Genomic DNA, 21,675 nt, shown 5'->3' with positions numbered 1-21,675 from the left:
CAGAAGGTGCTGGCTGGAGCACTACATACCAGGGCAAGGCCGGGACCTGGGGAGAGGTTCGCTTCTAGGTGATACATTTAGGTTTCAGGGTGTGGAGAGTTGTGAAGTCCCGAATGCAGGGGGTGTTGCAGCGTGGATGAGAGAATGGATGAGGATACGTTGAACGGGAAGAGTTTGTGAGACTAAGCTGTGCACCGCTCCTGTTTGCCAGCGTTAAAAAGTGGCTGCTTTGGGCCTCCCAGGACCAGCACGCTTTCATCTGATGTATCAAATATATAAAAGTTCCGGGAAGCTGGCAAACTGCCATGCTAATTGTGTCTTGTCTTCCTACCTTAAGCCCTACCTTATCATCAGCCTGCAGGCAGATGCAGGTCTGAAGCAGAGTCCTCAGTTTCCTCTCAGTGTGTCTCCTGGAGGAGAACCTATTCCCATCCTGGCCCCTGCCTGGCCCCACCTCTCCTTCTCTTCCTCACCCTGACCCCGCGTCACAAGCTCGGTGTGGTGGGGGGGGCATGGGTGACTTGAGCATGACACTAACCCTACCCTCGACCCCACCCTCTGCTATCAGCTCTCTAGCCTTCCTAAACCGAGTCTTGGGCTGTACAGAGCTGCTGTGTCTGGGGGACGGAGGGGAAGCCTTGCAGGCTCGGAGAACTCTAAGACTCCACACCCAGAGGAGTACGTGGGTCCAGGTAGGAGCACCTCCATGGGATTCCTTCCATCTATAAGAGGAGGACAGCTGGAGGAGGGCCTGAGCCAATGGAGGTCACCCATACAAGGCTTTGGCGTCGCCGCCACCGTTGTGGGCAGGCCAGTAAAGAGAAACCAGGGACGGTAGGTGGACAGCTAGAGCTGTGGCCAGGGTAGGGTCTTTGGATCCTCAGCAGAAAAATGGTGGAGCTGAGACTGAAAATATGGACTGTTGATGTTGAGTATGGCTTCCCACTGGCCTCTGTATCATGCTCCTAGACACTGTAGCCTGCTCCAGGGACTTGTGTCTGGAACTCAACTGTTGGGAACGGGCAATGTTTAATTCTTGTGCTCAAAAGGCTTAGTTTGAATCCTAGCGTTGCAACTTCCCATCTGGGCAACCTGAGGCGCAGCAGCCTCAGTACGAGGGAGCGAGCAGTCACGCTCCGGAGATCAGAGTGAGAACCCGCTAAGGGGGTGGTGGCGGCGGGGTGAGGGGTGGTGTTTGGAAGGATAAGGTGATGTTTCAGGTGTCATTATCAGTGGTGACACCGGACACACCCATATAAAAATTGAAATGTCGCGTGTGAGAAACAAAATGCTTGACTTGAGGCCCTTTTGTCTCCCATCGCTAACCCCTCCAGAGGACCAAGCTGAGGCAGAGACAGAACCTGGGGCAAAACCACAGGGAGGAAGGAGGAGGGGCCTGCTCACAGCCCTGGCCTCCTCTTCCCCTTTCTCCCAGGCCCTGGTGTGGTGGGGAGACGGCCGGTCTGTGGCAGGTTCATTCTGGCAGGGTGATCCACGGGCTTCCAAGGATCAGGCAGCATCGATAGGGTATGGGGCCCGGGGAGATGCTGAAGCCGGAAGTGGAGGCCCTTGTCTTGTGGGCAGGAAGTGTGGGGTACTGAGCTACTCTGAGAGCTAGGGAGCCTTGGGGAGGCGGAGGGGTATGTGTCACGGTGGTGAGGGGAACGGAAGTCGGAAGCCTCAGTCGCCACATTCGCAGCCGGCGGGCAACTGTGCAGCACCAAGCGTTCCTGGGGCAGGAGAGTCCAGGAGAGCCCCTTCTAGTCCCTGAAGGTGAGCTAGGTGAGCCTCCCCGGGGCGGGGGTGGGAGAATCTGGGTTAGGAGACCAGAAAATAGAGAGTTTTATGTGGGTGCTCGTGGTTGAGGTTAAAGATAGGTACGCTGGATGGAGACAAGTTTCTGGGCTTATCAATCACTACTTGGGTACCTGATATGAGCCTGACCTCACTGGACTCTTGTCTTCTGTCTTCCCTCTATGCTGTCTATCCTCTGCCTAACTCACTCTCTCTCTCTCTCTCTCTCTCTCTCTCTCTCTCTCTCTCTCTCTCTCTCTCTCTCTCTCTCTCTCTCTCTCTCTCCCTGGCCCTTCTGTAATGTCTGTTTCTTCCTCCTTTCCCCAGGGCCTTTAGACACCTGTAAGGTGAAGGGTGAAGAGACAAGGCAGTGTACCTTAAGTCTTCACACCTACTGTGGCTAAGGTCTCAGCTTGCCTTGACTGTAGACCCTGGAAGGCTGGAGTCCCAGGAGGCTGGATGCTCTGGGTGTGGTCACCGCACAAAAGGAGTCTGGGCTTCAGCCCTTAAGGTGCTCTCTGCTCAGCACCGCCCTATTCTGCGGCACCACCCAAAGAGGCTGGAGTTAAAAGGAGGAGTCCCTCCCCCCAACTTGTTTAGCCCTAATTTAGGACTATTTTCCTGATGTGTAAGAGGAACCACGTCACTCCTGAAAACATCCCCTGAGACACTATAAGGCCCATTAGTGTCTCTTGGAACTGGCCCTTGGCTCCTGCTTCCATATTCCAGGGCCTAAAAGTCCATAGTTAGATCACTCTTCTACTAAAAGGCTGAGAAAGTTGTCCCATCACGACCAGGACTAGGAGACCTTAGTTTGAAAGAATAGGCTCCAAGCAGGCCTGTCCCCAGCCCTCTGGGACTATGGCGCATCATACCACCTCCACCAGCTATGACTAAGAACCACTAGTGTAGAGATCATAACCCAGATGCTGGGGTGACAGGACCAAGGAACAGGAGGCCTGACCTGACCTCCTGGGGGGTCCTTCACCTTCTGAGGGCACAGCTGTTCCTGAGCTTTGAGTTAGGCCAGCTCCTCCCTCCCCACCCCCATCATCCTTTGCTCTCTTTGTGAACCTTAGCTGGTTTCACCATGTCTTATGGAGGCCACTTACCCCCCACATTTGCATGAAGGCTCCTTTGGGAGCAAGATGTGGGACCCTCCCCAGTCAGTTCTCACAGTGCTCCGGGCCCAAATTCAGGTAGAGGCGCCAATCCTGTCGCTCCATGCCAGGAAACGCCATTTGTTGTGGGTGACTTTTGATTTGTATGTTGTGGATGTCCCTCCCCCAGGGACACTGCCATTGCCTGGGCTAACATGAACAAGAGAGCTCAACTCCCCTGGCTCTGGAAGGGTCAGGGCTGTTATGGGGTGAAAGGAAGGAAGCAGGCTGACTTATTAAGTCTGTGTGCTTAAACTGGAGTGAGTGTGTGTGTGTGTGTGTGTGTGTGTGTGTGTGTGTGTGTGTGTGTATGTGTGTGTGTGTAGAGGGGGCGTCATATTCCAGACAGAAGGCACTGAGGGCTATCTCCTCCAGCAGGCTGAGAGTTGACAGTATGTGGATCTGGAAGGACCTGACAAAGGGGTGTGTGTGCAGGCGTGCAAGCATGCGTGCATTTGTTATTTACTTTTGCTTCTCTCTAGGTGGATTGCAGAGCGACAGAGTTGAGCTGCAAAGACTTAACAATTTCTTGATCACCTTCCCAGGGCCAGGCCCAGCATTAGCACTCAGACCAGTTCCATTGCGTAGCAAACCTGCTTGAGTGGCTGTTCAGTCCTGTTTCCTTATTCTACAGATGAGGGACCAGGTGAGGTTTCCCTCTGTCACCAGGCTGTTCAGTTGGAGTGTTAGGATGTGCATATAGTCTGTGAGCCTGTTCATTAGCATTCCTCACTGTCCCTCCTCAGGAATGGCTTGTCTCTGTACTCAGTCTCTCATTCATTTTGTGGTTTTCAAGACAGGATTTCTTTGTATAGGCTTGACTGTCCTGGAACTAGTTCTATAGACCAGGCTAGCCTCAAACTCACAGAGATCCGCCTGCCTCTGCCTCCCAAGTGCTGAGATTAAAGGCATGCGCCACCAACGCCCAGCTCAATCTCTCATTCTTAAACTAGAATAGAAACCTAGATCTGTAAGCCAGGAGTAAAGCAAATCCATTGTACAATCCAGGTGTCCTCTCTGCTTCCTCCTGATCTCCAAAGACAAAAAAAAAACGTGTGGGTTGTGGATGTTGCTTAGATGGTAGGTAGTCTTTGCCTAACATGCACGAATCCCTGTGTTTGATTTCCCCGCACCATATAAACATGGCATGTCAGAGCACACCCGTAATTGTAGCATTCGAGAGGCAGGAATATTAGTGTCTATCACCCATGAGTGTGAACCCAGCCAGGGGTGGTGCATAAGGACACCCTTTTGTGGCAAAACTAAAAGAAAAAGGAAAACAATCCTTGAAGCTCCAGGTTAGGGTAAGAGGGACTTACCTCCTGGTCCCCCATGTGTCACTTTCCTCCCGCCAGCTATAGGAACAACTTCGCCCCTGCAGCATTCTTCCTAAAAAAATATCCTCCTAGTGAAAATGACCTGCAACGCAGAGCTAAAGACAGAGGCAGAACGTGTATAATGAAACTGCCCTCCCACCTCGTTGCCTGGTCACTCCCCCCCCCAAATACTTAGTCTTTCCTGGCCTGGCAGAGCCCATTCTGCACCCCCCCAGAATGTGTCCTTAAACTTTCTGAGTCATCACAGAGCTCCCAATATGAAGGGCTACTTTATTTATTTAGAAGCAACAGAACCCAATTTATGAGGTGTAATCTTTTTTTCATTTATTTTTTTCCATTCCAACCACAGTTCTCCCTCCCACTCCTCCTCCCACACACCCCTTGCCTTTTCCCACCCTCCCCCACCTCCCCCATGAGCCCACTCCCAGTCCATTCACCCTCACAGGTAAGGGCTCCCATGAAGAGTCAGCATAGCCTCGTATAATAAGTGGGGGCAGGGCCCGGCCCCTCTCCCATGCATTAAGACTGAACATGGCCTCCCACCATAGGGAATGGGCTTCACCAAGCTAGATCATGTACCAGGATTATATCATGGTTCTACTGCCACTGAGCATGGCATCTCACCCTAGGGAATGGGCTCCAACAAGCTGGCTCATGCACCAGGTTTGTGTCATGGTCCTGCTGCCAGGGCTCCTCAGATAGTCCAAGCTTCTCAGTTGTCTTTTGCTGAATCCTTTCCTTGCTGCATTGTTCAGTATCTGAGATGAGATATTTCGGAAGAGATTTCACTGGTCTGATCAAAGAGTTTAGTTAGTAAAGGAACTTGTCACCAAGCCCAAGGACCAGAGTACTATGCCTGGAATTCTCATGATGGAAGGAGAGAACTAATTCCCTCAAGTTGTCCTCACTCACAAATACAAAATAAGCTAATACACGTATGAAACTGGTGTGGCACGCGCAGGAAGAGATTTCACTGGACTCGGGAGGTGAAGAAAAATCTAGAAAACTATAGAAGCATGCCTAAGACATGCATGTACTCTTGTTTCTTCATAGGGGCGGGCCACTGGTCTCAGTTTTCACCCAGGTGACTGCTAGGGCAGCTGTGATGGCCATCAGAAGGGCCGCAGCCTTCAGATCATCCAGCCCATCCATTCAGGAAGGGATACTGAACACCTAGAGGAAGAATTCTTGCACATTGACTTGTGGATGGGAAGCAAGTGCTGCTTAGTGGAGCTCTGCACCTGGGTCCAGACTCCAGCTTGCTCGCTTGTTTGCTGAGCCACTCAGAAAACTCTGTGAACCTCTCTGAACCTCAGCTTCCTTGTTAGAGATTAGTGGTGTTTTGGTTTGGTTTGCCTCATTCTTGGGGATCCTGGTAAGAGATGAGCTCATGGCTGTATAGCTGGGTAAGGAGCCTATTTGTAGGGGCTGGATAACACAAGCTATATCTTCTCCCATGGTGTTGGGTTGCCAGATAAAACACAGAATACCCAGTTAAATTTGAATGTCTGATAAATTAGTAGGATGTGTCAAGCGTGTCAGAGATACTGGGAGTGCTGGATCTTTGTTTTGTTTTGTTTTCATTCTTTTAAAAACTTTATTGGGTATCAACCCAGAGTGTTGCACATGGTAGATTAATACTCTATCATCTACATGCCCAGATGCCTTACATATTTATCTGCTAAGATTATCAACCCCACCATGAAGGTGTACACCACCCATATGGCCTGGCCTCTGGGAACTAAGGCCTTCCTTCAGGCTCTAGAACCCTATATAAAGAGACGGGACATCTCAAGTCAAAACCAGTCTTGGATTTTTTTGACCCACTTGAACTAAAGGATAATGATATTCCAAGAAATCTGTGGGTGGGACTGGAGAAAACATAATCCACCACCCTGGTAATGAGATTCCACAGTGAGCAGGAAACCCCAGGCAACCTGCCTTTTCCAAGCTTCCCTCCGGGCAGCAAGAGCCCCCTGGGTAAACCACTCAGAGTTGAAATAGAGCATTGTGGAATGCAGCCTGGTTGACTTTAATTGTTTTAAAAGAATCTTGGCCCTGTCAAACCACATACCAACCAGCAGCCTTTGTGTTTTCTGAACTCACCTCTCTTCCCCTTTACCTCAATTTCCCTTGGCCTCCTAGACCCTTCTCTCCTTAGGTCTTTCAGATACCAGACCTCAGAGATCTGCTCTGTTCTCTTTGATCTCTAGCAAACTGTATTTCCTCTCATCCTCCCCTGTCCCACCATCTTTGAAAACTTCCAGGGAGGAACACTGGATTTCTTCTAGGAAGGCAAACCCAACTAAAACCCAATATTCAATGATGTCCACGGTAGCCATGAACATACTCCGCTATTACTGCTTCATGCACATACATGAATGTATGTGTAAGTGCCTATTTGCAAAGAGACACGTGGGTTCCCTCTAGGCTTTGGTGCTCCTGCTCCCATTCCCAAGACCACACATGCACACGGCCTTTCGAATGACTTCTATGTGAGAGTGAGTGAGTTGTCCTGGATACCTGCTCAGATGGACCTGAGGCTGACACACATCTAGATGTGACGTATGGGGGTCAGGGATGAGGACAAGGGGGGAATCACACACAGGAGGGGAGCCTGGCATATTTACAGGGAGCAGGGCTTAGCTGGGAGGGGGAGGGTGTGGAGCACTGCCTTGGAGTCTGGGAGGAGGGGGGGGGGCTGAGTTGCCTCATCCTCCGGCACCTGTCGCCAGAGGGCTTCTTTACCTGCTTCTCTGCCAGCTTCAGTGTGGACCACTCGGCCCAGTGGCCCTTAACATGGATAGTCCACGTTCATCTTCCAGGATTATCTTCTACCAGGCAGGCCCAAGGGTGATGGTCCCAATTCAGGGAAGTTGCTTAGATAGGAGCGTATCTTAATATTAGTTTCCTGCCACTGTAACAAATACTTGAAAAGATAAACTCACCTGTAAAGAAAAGCCTGTGTTTCAGCTCACAGTGGTGAAGGTTCTAGACGGCGGCTGACTGGCCCCAGTGTTTTGGTTTTGTGGTGGAAACACATGGCAGAGGCAAAGCCCTTCAACGCATGGCCCAGTCCCTTTCATGGGCATGCCTCCAGTGGCCCCTCCCCCCAGAGGAAGCCTTGTAAAGTTTCTAGTGCCATCCACTAGGGCCAAGCTGGTAACAAGACTATAATGAATGAACCTTTGAGGGCACGAACTCCAGCAGGACCTGAGGTATATGTGTCCCTTCCCTAACAGAAGTAGGACTGTCTGAGGCCTCTTACAGAGAAATGAGCAGCTGCATAGGGAACAAGCTTGACATGGAGGAACTGAATTGCCCCCATGGGTTTCTTTTTTTTTTATTGAGTTATACATTTTTCCCCAGTCCCCTTCCCTTCCCCCATCTCCCCTTCCACCCTCCCTCCTGCCCTCCACATTCCCACTTTACTCAGGAGAACTTGTCTTTTTCCCCCCCTTCTTAGGCAGATCCATTTATGTCTCTCTTCGGGTCCTCTTTGTTACCTAGGTTCTCTGGGGTTGTGGCCTGCAGGTTTCTTATATATTCTCAGGACACTATACCCTGGGTAAGACCACCCCCACCCTCTTTAACGCCTGCCTGAGGTAGGAACACAGTTTGAGGTCTGGAGCCTGGGCAAGGCTCCACGGAGGTGGTGCTAGCGGAAGCCAGCTGGACCACAAACCCCTGTGACACAGGGAGAGGTTCCTTCAGCAGGGAGGGGCTGAGGAAACCATGGAGTGAAAGGTAGGAGTGTCTGAGGTTGGAGCTGGGTCACCCTTTCCAGCTATGGGCATTAAGTCAGGTTCGGGCTGTGGCTTCCTTGTTTTTGTGACAAAGAGGCAGCAGGGGTGTAGTCATCTTCCAGGAGCCGGGCTATACAGGTGGCCGTGAGCATAGGCACAGCTAACTGGGCACATAGAAGGGGCTGTCATTCTTGGCTGTATGGAGTCAGCAGTGGCCGAGATTGGGAAGGCATCTCCCGTGTTCATTTAGACCCTGTTCCCCCACCTACACACAAGCACACCTACAGCTGAGATAGAATTATGTTTGAAGGAAGTGAAGCAAACGGAAATTAAGGAAATATTGGATAGAGCTAGGGTGTGATTAACACTGGAAACACATGTCATACGTCTGTGTGCTTAGATCTGCACTTCCTGGCGACAACACAAGAGGAAGCAGGTCCCAAACCATGAGTTTCAGTGTCCAGCAGATTAAAACGAGCCAGTCAGTAAGAGGAATCTGGGCCACTCTGGCAGCCATATTACTGTGCATCTCACCTGGGTGGTGGAGATGGTAGAGACTGCTGCTCAGCGACATTCCATATGTTTCTTGGTTCACCTGCTGAGGGCCCACTTCAACTACTGTCGGGAGTGATGTACCAGAAAGCTCGCTCCGAGTTCGAACCTCAGGCACACTCGGCCTTTGATTTCTGGTCTCACCCTTCTGGAAGTCGAGACTCCCATCTTTAGCAAACAAATGCTCTGCTCCTTGGTGGGGGCGGGGGGCTGGAGCCTCCTTCATGAGGCTGAGTGAGTGGAGATTCCTTTAGTTGCTTCTGCCTTAAATTGCCCAACTACATAGCACATAGGGAAGCAGCCTTCTCTAATTCAAAGAGAAAGACCTGATCTGACCCGTGCATTCTTTTCATGCTGAGCCTCACGGGACCCCTTCAGTTAGAATTAGAAAAGGCAGAGGCAGGGGTAGGAGCAGCAGAAACAGAACACTTCAGGGCATCGAGAGGGCAGCAGAAAGCCCAAAAGACTTGTAAGCCAGAGTGTGCATGAATTGGACATGGGCTATAGAGGCAAGGAGAGAGGGAAGGCTCACAGGGGCAGCGGGTACCAGGCCAGCAGAGCCACGGCCTGTAAAACTACCGTCTCAGAATACAGGTCCTGTTTGTGGGCCTGCACCGTGCCCAAGGCCAGAACATAGGCTGCTTCCCTATGTGCTGTATAGTTGCACAATTTAAGGACTTCAGTGGATTTTGGTCCTTCTCTAATCTGCACTCACGTTGGGAATTTACAGGCTAGATGTGGATTTCCAGTTTCCACCTGGGCTTGCGCGCCCACTGATTCATGAAATGGGACTGTGAAAACGGACACTACCGAGGGCTTCTGCTCAGCCTTCACTCTGTAGATGATGGGTGACAACAGACCCTTGGAGGACCTCAGGCCCATGGAATTTCTCAACGTTCACCTGGAAGACAACCTACAGCCCTGCCCAGGGACACGTCCAAATGAAATACGTGACCATCCAGGCCCTTCTGAGCCTTGCCAGGAACACACCTGGCCCTTTGACCCCCCGGAATCCAGCAGGACTGATGCTCATCATGGTAGCTCTGGTGTGGAGACCGCTCGCCTGGGAAGCTGCTCTTTCGAGGGGGAGACCAGGCAGACTCCAGCATCGCTGTGCTCGGTGGGGGACAACTGCCCTTTGGGGAGTCCACAGCAGCAGAACCCGAGCTCATCCACACAGGTGGTGTTCTGGGCTGGCATCCTGCAGGCCCAGATGTGCGTCCTGGACCTGGAGGAGGAGCTGGAGAAAACCGAGGGACTCAAGGCAGAACTGAGGTGCTGCATCCCCCCACCCACCAAGGATTTCCTTAGTGACGTGGGCCTGAGCCCCAGCCTGCCCAAGGAGGAGGATGAGGACCCTGGAGATGACAGCAGTGAGCCTGAGGAGGAAAAACAGGCCTGGCCGAGGGAGCAGATGTCAGGCTCCTCCCCCGAGTGGGGTGCTGAGGAGGACAGCATCTTCTTTGACAATCCCCTCTTCCTGGAGAGCCCTGACTCAGACACCAGTACTGAAGGAGAATGCTTTTCCTGGGGGTGCCCAGATTCCCACCCAGATATGAAGCCTCATAGCCCTCAAGCCCTGCATTCTTCACTCCAAGAAGGCACAGGGCTCTCAGGAAGTGAGCTGGACTTGGGGAGCCACACTGCTGATCATAGGGAGTGTGTCACCCCTCCATTCTCTGTGCCTTCCTATAAGCTGCACCCCTGCTTGGCCTTAAGGTCCACTGAAGGGGCTCCTACAGTACCGCCTGATCAGGAGGGTGAGGTAAGTTAGCTGAGGGAGCCAGCTGAGGGTGGGCTGGGGACATGGTGGGGGGCAGGCGGATTCCCTCAGGCACAGGCATGGGACACTGTTCAGAAGGTAGAGTTTTGGGGCATCTAATGTAAGAGAACACCAAACTGACTAATGTGTACACAGCTGGGGAGATGACTTGGATTCCAGGATCCCAAGAGCCAGCTGGTCTAGCCAAAATGGCAAGCCCCAGGTTTAGCAAGAGATACTCCGTCTGAAAAAATAAGGTGGAGAGCAACAGAAAACACACTGTCAACTTCTGTCTTCCCCATGTTGGACACGTTCACCCGAAAGCACCACGCTCACGCACACAGAGAGACAGAGACATGGATGTAGACAGACACACATAGAGGCACCTATGTGCCTCTGTACAACACACATAGACATGACACAGACACACACACACATCCTCTTACACACAAAGATTGACTCATGTCTTAGACTTCAGAATAAACAGAAATTTTATCAGTACAATAATGTCATTTGGAACATGGATGCAATTAAGACCGGGAGTCTCCATGTCACCAACTTCAAAGAGCTAAGACTAAATGACGCTTAGTGAACAGGCAGCACCACCCTTCCTGGTGTTCCAAGCCATTCTGGGATCCTCCCCTCTACCTTCCAGGCATCCATAGCTGTCACCAAGCAGCCTAAGACGACCTTTGTCCCCAAACAGACAGCTGCCTATTTTAGGAGACTTGTCCTCTCTTTTGAGAGGTTTCAGCATCTTGTTACTTTTAGCTCAGGACCCTGAATTTTCCTGTTGTGCAGGGTCAGTAGACCTGGCCCTTATGACAATGGCATAGGAGCCTTTATATCAATCAGGGTTTGTCACAAGCTATGTGAGACCAGCAGGGGACAGTTTTCCCAGAATTCTCTGCTTTACAGATAAGGAGAACTCAAAATGGCAGAGAAGGCTGTGACCTAATCTCTCCACTCCCAGAAAACAATGGGGATCAGAGGACTGTAGTCCTCTGGAGATGCCTTGTCCCAGGACCGCCCTCCAAGGCTCTAAGTCCTTAGAGGGAAGCCTGGGAACCCCGCCCAGGAGGGGGTGGGCATCATCCACATGTGGGGCCATCTGGACAGTCTGCAAGGAGGAAAGGTCTTACAGGGAGTGGGGAAGGGCCCGGAACGATTTCGTGGACAAATCAAGGGTTCCCTCTTTCAGACTTCTTCGGAAGATGATTGTAGCCCAGGCTCACCTAAGACGACCTCTGTGGATCATGACTTGACCCAGGAATCAGATAACTTTGGATTGGACCTTAGTCCTGCCACCCTACATCCTGTGCGGCCTTGGGCAAGTCTCTTTCCCCGTATGACTTGCCTTCCCACCTGTGAAGAACCCTGACCTCACTGGTCTCCAGGGCCCTCCGGTGTGGTGCCATTCCCCTCCACCGTTCCTCTTCTGAACTGAGGACCCAGCCTGCTGTCCATGGGGTCTGGGAAGGGAGAGGGGCTTCCATGTGGTCTTGACATCATTCATTACAGTTCTTTCATTCATTCTCTCTGTTCATTTCTCTCACAGACACCCCAGAGCCTCTCGGACCTGGCTCCACCCATACTTGAGGACCATTCCAGGCCCCAGGAGCCTCTTATCTCCCAGAATGGAGGTGAGATCCAGTTGGGGATCTGGGAAACCGAGCGGTGGGAGGCTTTGGGATTCAGTGGGGACAGAAGTCCTTGTTGGATTGTACTGTGTTGGAGCCAGATATGCTTAGGATTAATTCTTCTGTGCCATCACAGATAAAATGAGCTTTCCAATATTTATAGAATGAAGAGCTATACACAAGACGCAGCACATTTCATGTCTGGGTCTTACTGGCTCAGTAAAAGTCTTGAACCCTGAGCTGTATGGGGAATGGAGTCCTGGAAACCACCAGCAGATAGACAGGGAGAGATCACTGTCTGCAGCAGAACAGGATATTCTGCCCTGTCCCAGGGAGGTACCCTGTCCCAGGGAGGTGCCCTGTCCCAGGCTGTGCCTCCAGCCCTGAGTGTGTTCATGCCCGCCTTTCCTCAGGTGAGAAGGATGCTGGCTGCTTCCAGGAGCCCATGCTCTGCACCTTGGCCCCCTGGGGGAGCCAAGCCTCTTCATTAGAGCCCAGCGGACCCAGCCCAGTGGCTTCCCAGGAGGGCAGTCCACAAATCGAGCTCCACAGCCCCAAGTGGCCACAAGATGCCTCATTCCCTTTGCTCCTGGAGAAGGATGAATCGGACTTAAGCTCCCTGAAGATAGAGGAGACAGAGGAAGCCCCAAACCTGAGGCAGGAGGCAGAATGTGAAGATGATACAGCCAGGACTGAGGAAGCGTCAGCCGCCAGATACCATGGTCGCTTGACTTCTGCCGAAGGGTGAGTCTCAGGCCAGCTGGCTCCTGGGTTCTTAATTGTCTTGTGCTAAGAATACCCTGGTTTGAGTGGAGCATGAGCAGCGCACACTGGATTTAATGTGCTAATGCTTACTTCAGTCTCCATGGCCACGTTGCATGGATTATACAGGATGACGTGAGTACACTTTCAGAGGCCTGGAATGTTCAAAAGCATCCTGAGCAGACTGTTACAGAGACTTAAACATACAGAAGCAATTAGTGTCCCCAGATAGATACCAGGAAAGGAAGAAGTCTGGGGGACCTGACTGGAGCCCTGAAGGCTTGGTTTGTAGGTATGAACCAGCGAGTAGGGATTACAGATTGCTTTTGAATTTGATGTTAAATGGAAGAAATTCACTAACGTATCTAGGCCCAGGTACTGCGTGGGATCTCAGCAAGGGGACCCTTGACTTGGACTGGGATACTACAGCAAGAATTGTGTAACCTCAGAACTGTAGCTGTAGGTAGGAATGGGCCCACAAGGAAGCCTGCTGAGGTACCTGCCTGCCTCAGTATATTACCTCAAGGCTCTCTGAGTCTACATGGGGAAAGGACTTTTCTTCTGGGTGACTAAATAGGGTTCATATTAAAGGGACTAACAGAAGCCACCTGGGGATCAGACCATGTGTGGCAACTACAAGGTGAACCCTGCTCGCATTTCAGGACCCTTGGGTGGTAGCAATAGAATGTCAGTAGGTGTCACAATCAAACAACCGTCTTTTTCGTGAATCTGGAAGCCTTGTTGGCCTGGAGCCTCTCAGAGGCTGGGTAACCACAGAAGACTTTGGAATTTGAAAAGGGATGTTCATTGTACCCAAGATGAAAGCAAATCCAACCCCAGCCCAAAGCAAGTCAATTCACCTAAAATGACAACCCTTCAGAGAAAATGAAAGAAAAGACAGTTATTACTTGGATTTTACCTGGGTAAATGGCACCAGATACGATATAAATAAATACTATATTTAACAGTATGTAGGGAATTTGATTTCCCTGGCCTCACTCATTTATACTTGACTTTCAATAGTGAAAGCATTTTTAAAAATACAGCTTTATGGGGCTATAACTCATATAGCATATGATTTATTGATTTAACATATACACTTCCACATTAGATAGTTTTCCCCCAACATGCCTTCCTATCTATACATAGTTTTAACAACAATGCTATTGACTAAGTCATTTGTTAAATCATATCCTAGGGCTTCCTCAACTGGTTTACCATATATATGATCCTCTTTAGATGTGACAATTGCCTAGCTATTTTTATTTCATCTTCATCAGCTCAGTGGACTGGCCCTTCCCCATTGCCAGTGGTTTTCCTTGTGATTCCTACAGACTTCTAGTGCTACTTTCATGGACTTCGTGAAATCCCGGTGTTTGGAATTTCACTTTTCAGTGACTCTCTTGTATTTATTTTCTGCGTGTATTTGTGTTGTATTTATTCCTGAGGGATGGGATGTTTAGGAAACAAGGAGCTACCAGCGGAGTTACCCACCCACTGACCCACTCGTTGGTGTGGAGGCTGTTGGGTGAATTCCAATGACTAGCCATTTCTCAGTGACTGGTTCAAGTTAGCCTATCTGTTCTACTTCCTAGTTGGACACTTAGATAATGAATATGTAAATTTCTACAATACCTGACATCTGGGTTGTAAGGTTTCAGGGGAACAGGCATCAGGTAGGACTAGGACTGAGAATCCTAGTTTTAGGTGTTCTCTGTGGTGTGGTCTGTTTATGCCTATCATGTAGGTCATATGGTAAGAGCTGTCAGACAGGGGAAGGGGTACATCGGAAACCTCCTCTGACTCCTCCAGTTTTTGCCATTCCTAAAGTCAGACTGACTCCCTGTTCCCAGCCTGACCCTCACGCCTTACATCCTCTATGGATCTAGAACTAAGAGTTGGGTGTGGGACTGGGGCTGGGGCATAGAGGCTGGAGGATGGCTGCAGAGAGGGAAATGAGCCTACCAGTCTACGGTAGGGTTACTACTGCGGCAACAACACACCATGACCAAAGAAACTGGGGGAGGAAAGATTCAGCTTACACTTCCACAGCACTGTTCATCATGAGGGAAGTCAGGACAGGAACAGGGCAGAATCCTAGAGGCAGGAGCTGATGCAGAAGCCACGGAGGGGTGCTGCTTACTGGCTTGCTCCTCATGGCTTGTTGCTCAGCCTGCTTTCTTATAGAAACCAGGACCAGCAGCCCAGGGATGGCCCCACCCATCATGGCAGTGTGCCCTCCACCATCAATAACTAAGAAAATGCCGTATAACTGGATCTTACAGAGGCATTTTGTCAATTGAGGCTCCCTCCTTTCGGATGACTCTAGCTTGTGTCAAGCTGACATAAAACTAGCCAGGACACTACCTCATTATGTGTGGACAACACACCACTGAGGTCCTCAAAGGGTTCCACCCACCACTCAAGATAGGATAAGCTTGAAACATCTTTGCGGCTTAATCTGGGGAAACGTGGCACCAGGTTGGCTCTAATCCCCTAGGGTCTCTTCTCTGAGATTTCCTAGTACCAGCCCAGCCCGACTTGGATCCCATCTCTCCATGCTGAGGGTCTGGGTTCAGCTTCTCCAGACCCCACCATTCAAGGCCCAAGAGCTGTAGCTCTAGCCCGGAGCTCTGGCCATCTCTTCCCATGTCCTTGGAGGACACTTGACATGCATCTCCACACAAGTGTGAGTCTGAGGACACCAATGGATTTTTCTAGGCTTCCTAGGAGCCCCATTGCCCAAGCTCAATTTCCAGAGGAAGGCTGGAGGCCATCGTCTAGAGACAAGTTGGCTAATAACAACAGAAGTGACAAGGGGGCCTGGGACCTAGCCTTGCGTCTCTATCACCTGGATGGTTTCCGGAAGTCTGAGGTGGCCTCCCACCTACGCAAGAAGTAAGGAGCTTTTGAGACACAAGGGTAAGGCAGTACAGGAGGGAACTCCCCACAGGCTTCCTCCAGTGGCCACCTCACTCTCACCTTTCCCTGAACAATATCCCTTTGTTTCTCTCCAGCCTTATCACTACCCCTCATCCCTCTATCTTCATCCTGGGGCCTTCCCATCCCATCTCCTCACGCCCACTCTTGGCCAACTCTGCTTCTTCACAGTCTCCCTTGAAATTCCCCTTGGACATCCCCGACTCCACATGGCCCCTCACAGGAGACATTGACCCGAGTAGCAGGGGCGGGCTCTCTTGGGACCTGGCACCGAGCCTGGTTATATCTTCTCTCATTTGGCTCTGGCCGCCCCGGGTCCCCTCTGTGCCTGCAGCTCAGCCTGATCCCCAGAATCAACTCTGTCTCCATTGCCCCCTACAGCAATGACTTCAGCAGGGCTGTGGCTGAGGCATACTTGTCCTTCTTCCAGTTCGAAGGCCAGAGCCTGGACCGAGCCCTGCGGTAAGGCCTTCTGGCCCTCAGAGGAGGCAGGAGTTGGGTGTGTGGGTGGTTAGGGACAGCTGCAGGGCAGCGGTCTCAAGCTCCTGGGAGTGTGGCTCTGCTTAATCCTAGCTTTCTTGGGCAGGGGGGTTTCTCCAGGCCCTGGTGCTCAGTGGAGAGACTCAGGAACGGGAACGAATTCTCTACCAGTTTTCCAAACGCTTCCATTACTGCAATCCTGGGGCCTTCCCCTCAGTAGGTATGAAGGGTGGGTCCGGGGGTGGGGCAGAAGGACTTTGGAGTAGCATAGAAATAGCCCTGTTTACTTGGGGTTCATTAGTCAGCAGTTGCTGGAGTGTGTTGGGGCTATAGAGAAATGGGGGAGGGGGGAGTCACCCTCAGTGTGGGCAGAAGCCACAGATGTCAGATTCCAATGAACCTTATGCTTGCCTCTCCCGGGGACAGATTCTATACACACCTTGACCTGCGCCATCATGCTTCTTAACACAGACCTACATGGACAGGTAAGGAGGAAAAAACATCTAGAGAGCTGATAGGGGGCTGTGGCATGGTGAGGAGAGGAAGAATGGACCAGAGGCTGGGAATATGTCAGGGCAGGGCCCTGGAATTCCCCAGTGACCACCTAGAGGTATATTCCAGTCGGGGTGGAATGTTCAAACTGTCCCGCTTCTCCATGGCCACAGAACATTGGAAAGAGCATGAGCTGCCAGGAATTCATCACCAACCTTCATGGGCTGCAGGATGGCAGGAACTTCCCCAAGGAGCTGCTGAAGGTAAGGCTCCTTCCAAAGCCAGGACCCTCCCTGCTTCTCCGTCTGCAGCCTGGAACTCCAGTTCCAAGAGGAAAGTAGAGCTCAGACAGGGCTTGGAGGAGAGGTCCTTATGAGGACAAGGGTTGCCTGTGTCCCTGTCTGGGAGTACGAGTGGTATCTTGGGATTTGTCGGCTGTGCAAACTGACATCACTAGACCTACAGAATCACACTTTATGCATCTGAAAATGTTACCCCTTTGAAGTCTGACAAGTGCTGGTGTATTGAGACATGAAGTTCCACATAAAGAAAACCCTGGTCTCAGGTTTGGGAGATGGGTGATCTTAGTTTGAGTTCTGCCTTGAGTTCTGCCCCTTGGCCAACTCAAGCTGCTACCGGGAAAAATGATCCAGGATGTCAACTGTCACGCACTATGCCTGGCTCACACACGTTTCATATGCGACTGGGTCGCTGGCTCTTTCATCTACTGAGTGATCAACCTATTGAACGTTTTCTGTGTACTGAGTACCTTGCCAGGAACGCCAAGCACTGTAAAAGCAAGCAAGACGAATTACTTCACAGTTCTAACCCAGCATCCATTCATTCATCTGCCAACTATGCATTGTGTGAGTGTTGTTCAGCCAAGTTCCTTCTCTATCAGATACCCCTGGACAGGATAGTGTGTGAGTGAGCCAAGTTCTCTCTCAAAGAGCCAGTCTAGAATTTACTAAGTGCAGGGCAGAGCCTTGGCCACTTCGATATCTTTGTGTCTCCAGTATCCAGCACAGGGATGGAATGAAGGGTGGACAGATGGATAAATGGACCGTGAATGCTTGCCTGCTCGGGAGCAGGGCAACTGTGATGGGGTAGACGGACGAGGTGTTACATATACCCCCAGATGTCTGCCGACAAAATGAATGTAGGTACCATGGACCCTCCACTCACCTGTATGCTCCTATTCCAGGCCCTCTACTGGTCCATCCGAAGTGAGAAGCTCGAGTGGGCTGTGTAAGTGAGCACTCCCCATTCCCTCTGTTTCTTGTGCTGCTGCATCCCTGCCTCTGAGCCTGTCTACCCACTGTTGCCCACCTGACACCTAGAGGTCAGGGTCCTCCTGAGCGGGTGATGCCAGAGGCAGGAGGCGAGGCCAGTTAGGGGGACAGCGCAGATGGCGCAGAGGAACTTGGGCAATGCTGGAGAAGCCAGAGCTGGTGAGGGGTGGGGTACAGCCGTGTTTCCAGGGGTTGGTAGGTTAGCTTTTGATGAGATTTTCTTTGAGGAGGCTCCTACTACATTCCTCCCCATTTCCACCCTGGTTCTCTGCCATCCAGAGATGAAGAGGATGCAGCCAGTCCTGAGAAGGACCAGCCCTCTCCTTCAGCTGGCAAGATAAGCAGCCCCTTCCTCCAGATGGCTCAGGACCCCACAGTGCCCACCTATAAGCAGGGCATCCTGGCTCGGAAGATGCATCACGATGCAGACGGCAAGAAGAGTGAGTGTCTGCAGACGGGGAGCAAAGGCGCATGTAGGGAGAGCTCCACTCAGGGACCTGTTGTGGGACAGAGAACAAGCAACCTGTGTTTCTTTTCCTGAGTGCTGGGATAAAAGGATTCTGGCTATTCCCAGGCCCCAGCGCCCCTGTGGTAAGGCAGAGACTAGACATGCACATCCGTGTCTCCAGTGAAGGAGAAAGGAGGGCTGTTCAGAGTATGAGGCCAGGGGGAGGGAGAGGTGTTTGAGTTTGGTTCTGAGGACTAGCTACAGGGACAGGCATAGGGAGGTTCTGGCAAATGACGGCATCTGAATGGAACCTTGTAAGATAAGAGGGTTTGAATTTTTGCGTGGTCTGAGCACACCCATTTCAGAGCAAAGAGTATTGCAGAATCCACTCAGGAATGATATATGGCAAGGATAAAATCTGCCCTAATCAACATTTGGGGCTCGCTCCCAGGGCTGTTGGAAGCTCTTGACCAAGGGAGCTGCCTGACCAAAGCAGAGATCGCTGTAATAGAGCCACGGGTTAGACACTATGTGGTGGCTAACACTGTCCTGAGTGGGATTCCCACGGATAAACCACGGGAAATCAGGCCCCTCCCTCTGTCCAAGTAGCTTAGAACAGGTTTTGCTCTGCAAGGCCAGGATGAGAAATTAGGAAGAGAGAGAAAGGGGGTTGGTGCTCCCTGAGAAGGCAAACACATCACACTCTGTTGGGACGGGCTGAGGGAAAACTGTTTGTTCCTAAGGATGTGCGACTGGGGAGAGCTGGTCTTCATGGACGCCCACTTAGATGTCAGTAGTTCCCTGGTTCCGTCTCTGCGCATGGAGCCTTTCAATGTCTCTCTTGATTGTACGCGTTTTCTTGTGTTAGTGTGCGCCGTGTGTTCCTGCGCTTCCTTGTGAGCCACGGGAGGTGGTGTAAGAGGTGTGTGCCAGGACTCTGTGCATACTTGTACGGAGTATATCTGGACATACTGTCACCACCCACCTTTGTGTCTCCCTTTGGGACAGCGCCATGGGGCAAGCGAGGCTGGAAGATGTTTCACACCTTACTGAAAGGGATGGTTCTCTACTTTCTGAAGGTAGGAAGGGCGTCAACATCCCAGGGCTGGGGTGAAGAAGGCTGGGAAGGAGGATAGACAAGTACTTTGTAGACTGGGGGTGGTCGCTCAGGACACCAGTTACAGAGGCCTGAGGAGGGTAAAGATGATGGGGGGGGCCACATCATTCTAGTTTTTACAGTGCTAGTTAGAACCCAGCCAATGGGGTCAAGGAGAGGACCAGAACTGCGGGGCGGATGGGCAGCTGATGACCCGTGCGCTGAGCCCTCCGTGTCTGTGGCAGGGAGAGGGCCCCTGGCTGGATGGGCAGAGTTTGGTGGGACATCTGGTGGATGAGCCCGTAGGAGTGCACCACTCGCTAGCCAGCCCAGCCTCCCACTACACCAAGAAGCCACATGTCTTCCAGCTTCGGACTGCAGATTGGCGCCTCTACCTCTTCCAGGCACCGTGAGTCCCTCGAGTGGGAGGGAAGTGGGAAGACCCCGGTGCCCCTGACACTCAATGTTTATTGGTCCTAACCCTGATGGGAGCTACTATCTTAACCAGTAAACTTTAAAGTTATGTGCTGGGAAGGTGCTAGGAATTCAGACAGAATATGTGAGCACAGCCGATTCCTATTGGCGCTACCCTCATCCTTGTATGTTAATGCAAGATTCTAGAATGCCATTAGCGACTGTTTTTGACATTAGATACAAACTCAGTTACCATCCTGGGTTTTCCTCTGGCAGGTAAAATGTAGCCACCCCCGTCCCCTCCCCCTCTCCCTCCTCCCTCACAGAGGTATGAGGCATAGGGAGGGCAGATGGTGGGACTGGGGAACCCTTGGGGACACATGACTTCTTTTCCTGCAGCACTGCCAAGGAAATGGCTTCCTGGATTGCACGCATCAACCTGGCAGCCGCCACACACTCAGCACCCCCCTTTCCAGCCGCAGTGGGCTCCCAGCGAAGATTCGTGAGGCCCATCCTGCCCATGAACCCGGCCCAGAGCTCCCTGGTACTGCCTCACCTAGCTAGCCAGAGGTGCAGGGAGGGCAGAGTGGGTGTGGTCCCCCTAAGCAGTCGCCCACCCAAGGGAAGGAGGCGGTGATCCAAGCAGAGCACTAGGCATGGGACAGATCCGGGATATGGGGAGCACTCTGCACGGGGGGGGTCGGGGGATGGGGACTGTGCAACCTGGACGGTAAGCTCCAGAGAGGCAGGGAACAGCGAGGGGGTGGAAGATGGGTCAGCTTCTACTTGGCCTTCCTCTCCCAGGAGGAGCAGCATCGATCCCACGAGAACTGCCTAGATGCTGCATCCGATGACCTGTTGGATTTGCAGAGAAACCTGCCTGAAAGACGGGGCCGCAGCCGCGAGCTGGAGGAATACCGCTTGCGGAAGGAGTTTCTGGAGCACGAGGTGAGCAGCTTGGTGTCTTCCCTCTACCAGGCCAGCAGGCCTGTTGGCTGGGTCCTCTGCCGCCCTCTCCTGGCTGTCTCTGTCTCCAAACCAGGAAGACTGGCTAGGGGCGCACCAGCATGCCTGGCCTGATGCAAAAATTGCGAGGCCCTGTGAGCACTAAGGACCTTTTGCTTGTATTCCCAAGAACAGTTACAGGCTACTTTATCCTCTGAGAACTATATGTAGCTTTTCCTAACATGAATTATCCCTCCTATTACTTCCCTAACGTCTTGGTTGCCTGCATGGGTTGTCTCAATTAACAATTCTGGGATAGGTACCAATAGTGTAATATATAGTCAGCCTACAATCCTCACTTTATAGATGAAGAAACTGAAGCATGGAGAGAATTAGTCTATTTGTCCAGGTCTGTCCATTTACTCCCTCAAGCCACATGGTCTCAGCTGGAGCTGGTTTCACTAATTCTCGTCTCCCGCACTGACCCACAATCCAGTTCTGCCAGGGCCTTGTACCCGTGCACGCTCTGGGACCCTGGTGCCATGTACCAGCTTCATAGACGGTAAAGCACTTAGGGTGGGGACCCACCAGAAAGGAAGGGTTGGCACGGCGCAGTGTGGGAACAGAGTTAGCCAGACACCAGCTGGAGGCCAGGAAGGGACGTCATCAATGTGTTTCCTGTTCATGCCCGCCTGGGCCTGTGTAGCCCATTCCCCCTCCAGCCTTCAAAGTCCCTGCCCAGCCCTTTGTCTTATTGGTTGTTTTCATGGTGGTGACTGCCCCGCTTCCCAGAGGCCTTTGGGTAAGGTAAGGAC

The 21,675-nt window shown here is 51.7% G+C and overlaps 1 protein-coding gene across 7 annotated transcripts in view; it reads left to right on the top strand.

The window, feature by feature from the left end:
- The window catches only part of Psd4 (pleckstrin and Sec7 domain containing 4), a 37,962-nt gene that overhangs the window by 14,280 nt on the left and 2,007 nt on the right, over positions 1-21,675 (top strand). For 2 of the 7 annotated variants that reach the window (XM_040745286.1, XM_040745287.1), the window contains 15 exons: positions 9,320-10,354; positions 11,553-11,681; positions 11,910-11,994; positions 12,405-12,735; positions 15,475-15,651; positions 16,075-16,155; positions 16,281-16,393; positions 16,600-16,658; positions 16,839-16,928; positions 17,870-17,913; positions 18,237-18,397; positions 19,414-19,484; positions 19,747-19,910; positions 20,315-20,459; positions 20,720-20,863. In XM_040745286.1, coding sequence (XP_040601220.1) covers positions 9,431-10,354; positions 11,553-11,681; positions 11,910-11,994; positions 12,405-12,735; positions 15,475-15,651; positions 16,075-16,155; positions 16,281-16,393; positions 16,600-16,658; positions 16,839-16,928; positions 17,870-17,913; positions 18,237-18,397; positions 19,414-19,484; positions 19,747-19,910; positions 20,315-20,459; positions 20,720-20,863 — 2,718 coding nt within the window. In that variant the 5' untranslated portion in view covers positions 9,320-9,430. Of the gene's footprint in view, positions 1-626; positions 693-1,439; positions 1,783-3,579; positions 3,601-9,319; positions 10,355-11,552; positions 11,682-11,909; positions 11,995-12,404; positions 12,736-15,474; positions 15,652-16,074; positions 16,156-16,280; positions 16,394-16,599; positions 16,659-16,838; positions 16,929-17,869; positions 17,914-18,236; positions 18,398-19,413; positions 19,485-19,746; positions 19,911-20,314; positions 20,460-20,719; positions 20,864-21,675 lie in introns of those variants that run through there. The other 5 variants (XM_040745291.1, XM_040745288.1, XM_040745290.1 and 2 more) reach the window with 5 other exon arrangements.

This window comes from Mesocricetus auratus, unplaced genomic scaffold (assembly GCF_017639785.1).
Source record: "Mesocricetus auratus isolate SY011 unplaced genomic scaffold, BCM_Maur_2.0 Super-Scaffold_100004, whole genome shotgun sequence".
Taxonomy (NCBI): domain Eukaryota; kingdom Metazoa; phylum Chordata; class Mammalia; order Rodentia; family Cricetidae; genus Mesocricetus; species Mesocricetus auratus.
This window is presented reverse-complemented; position numbering and strand designations above follow the sequence as displayed.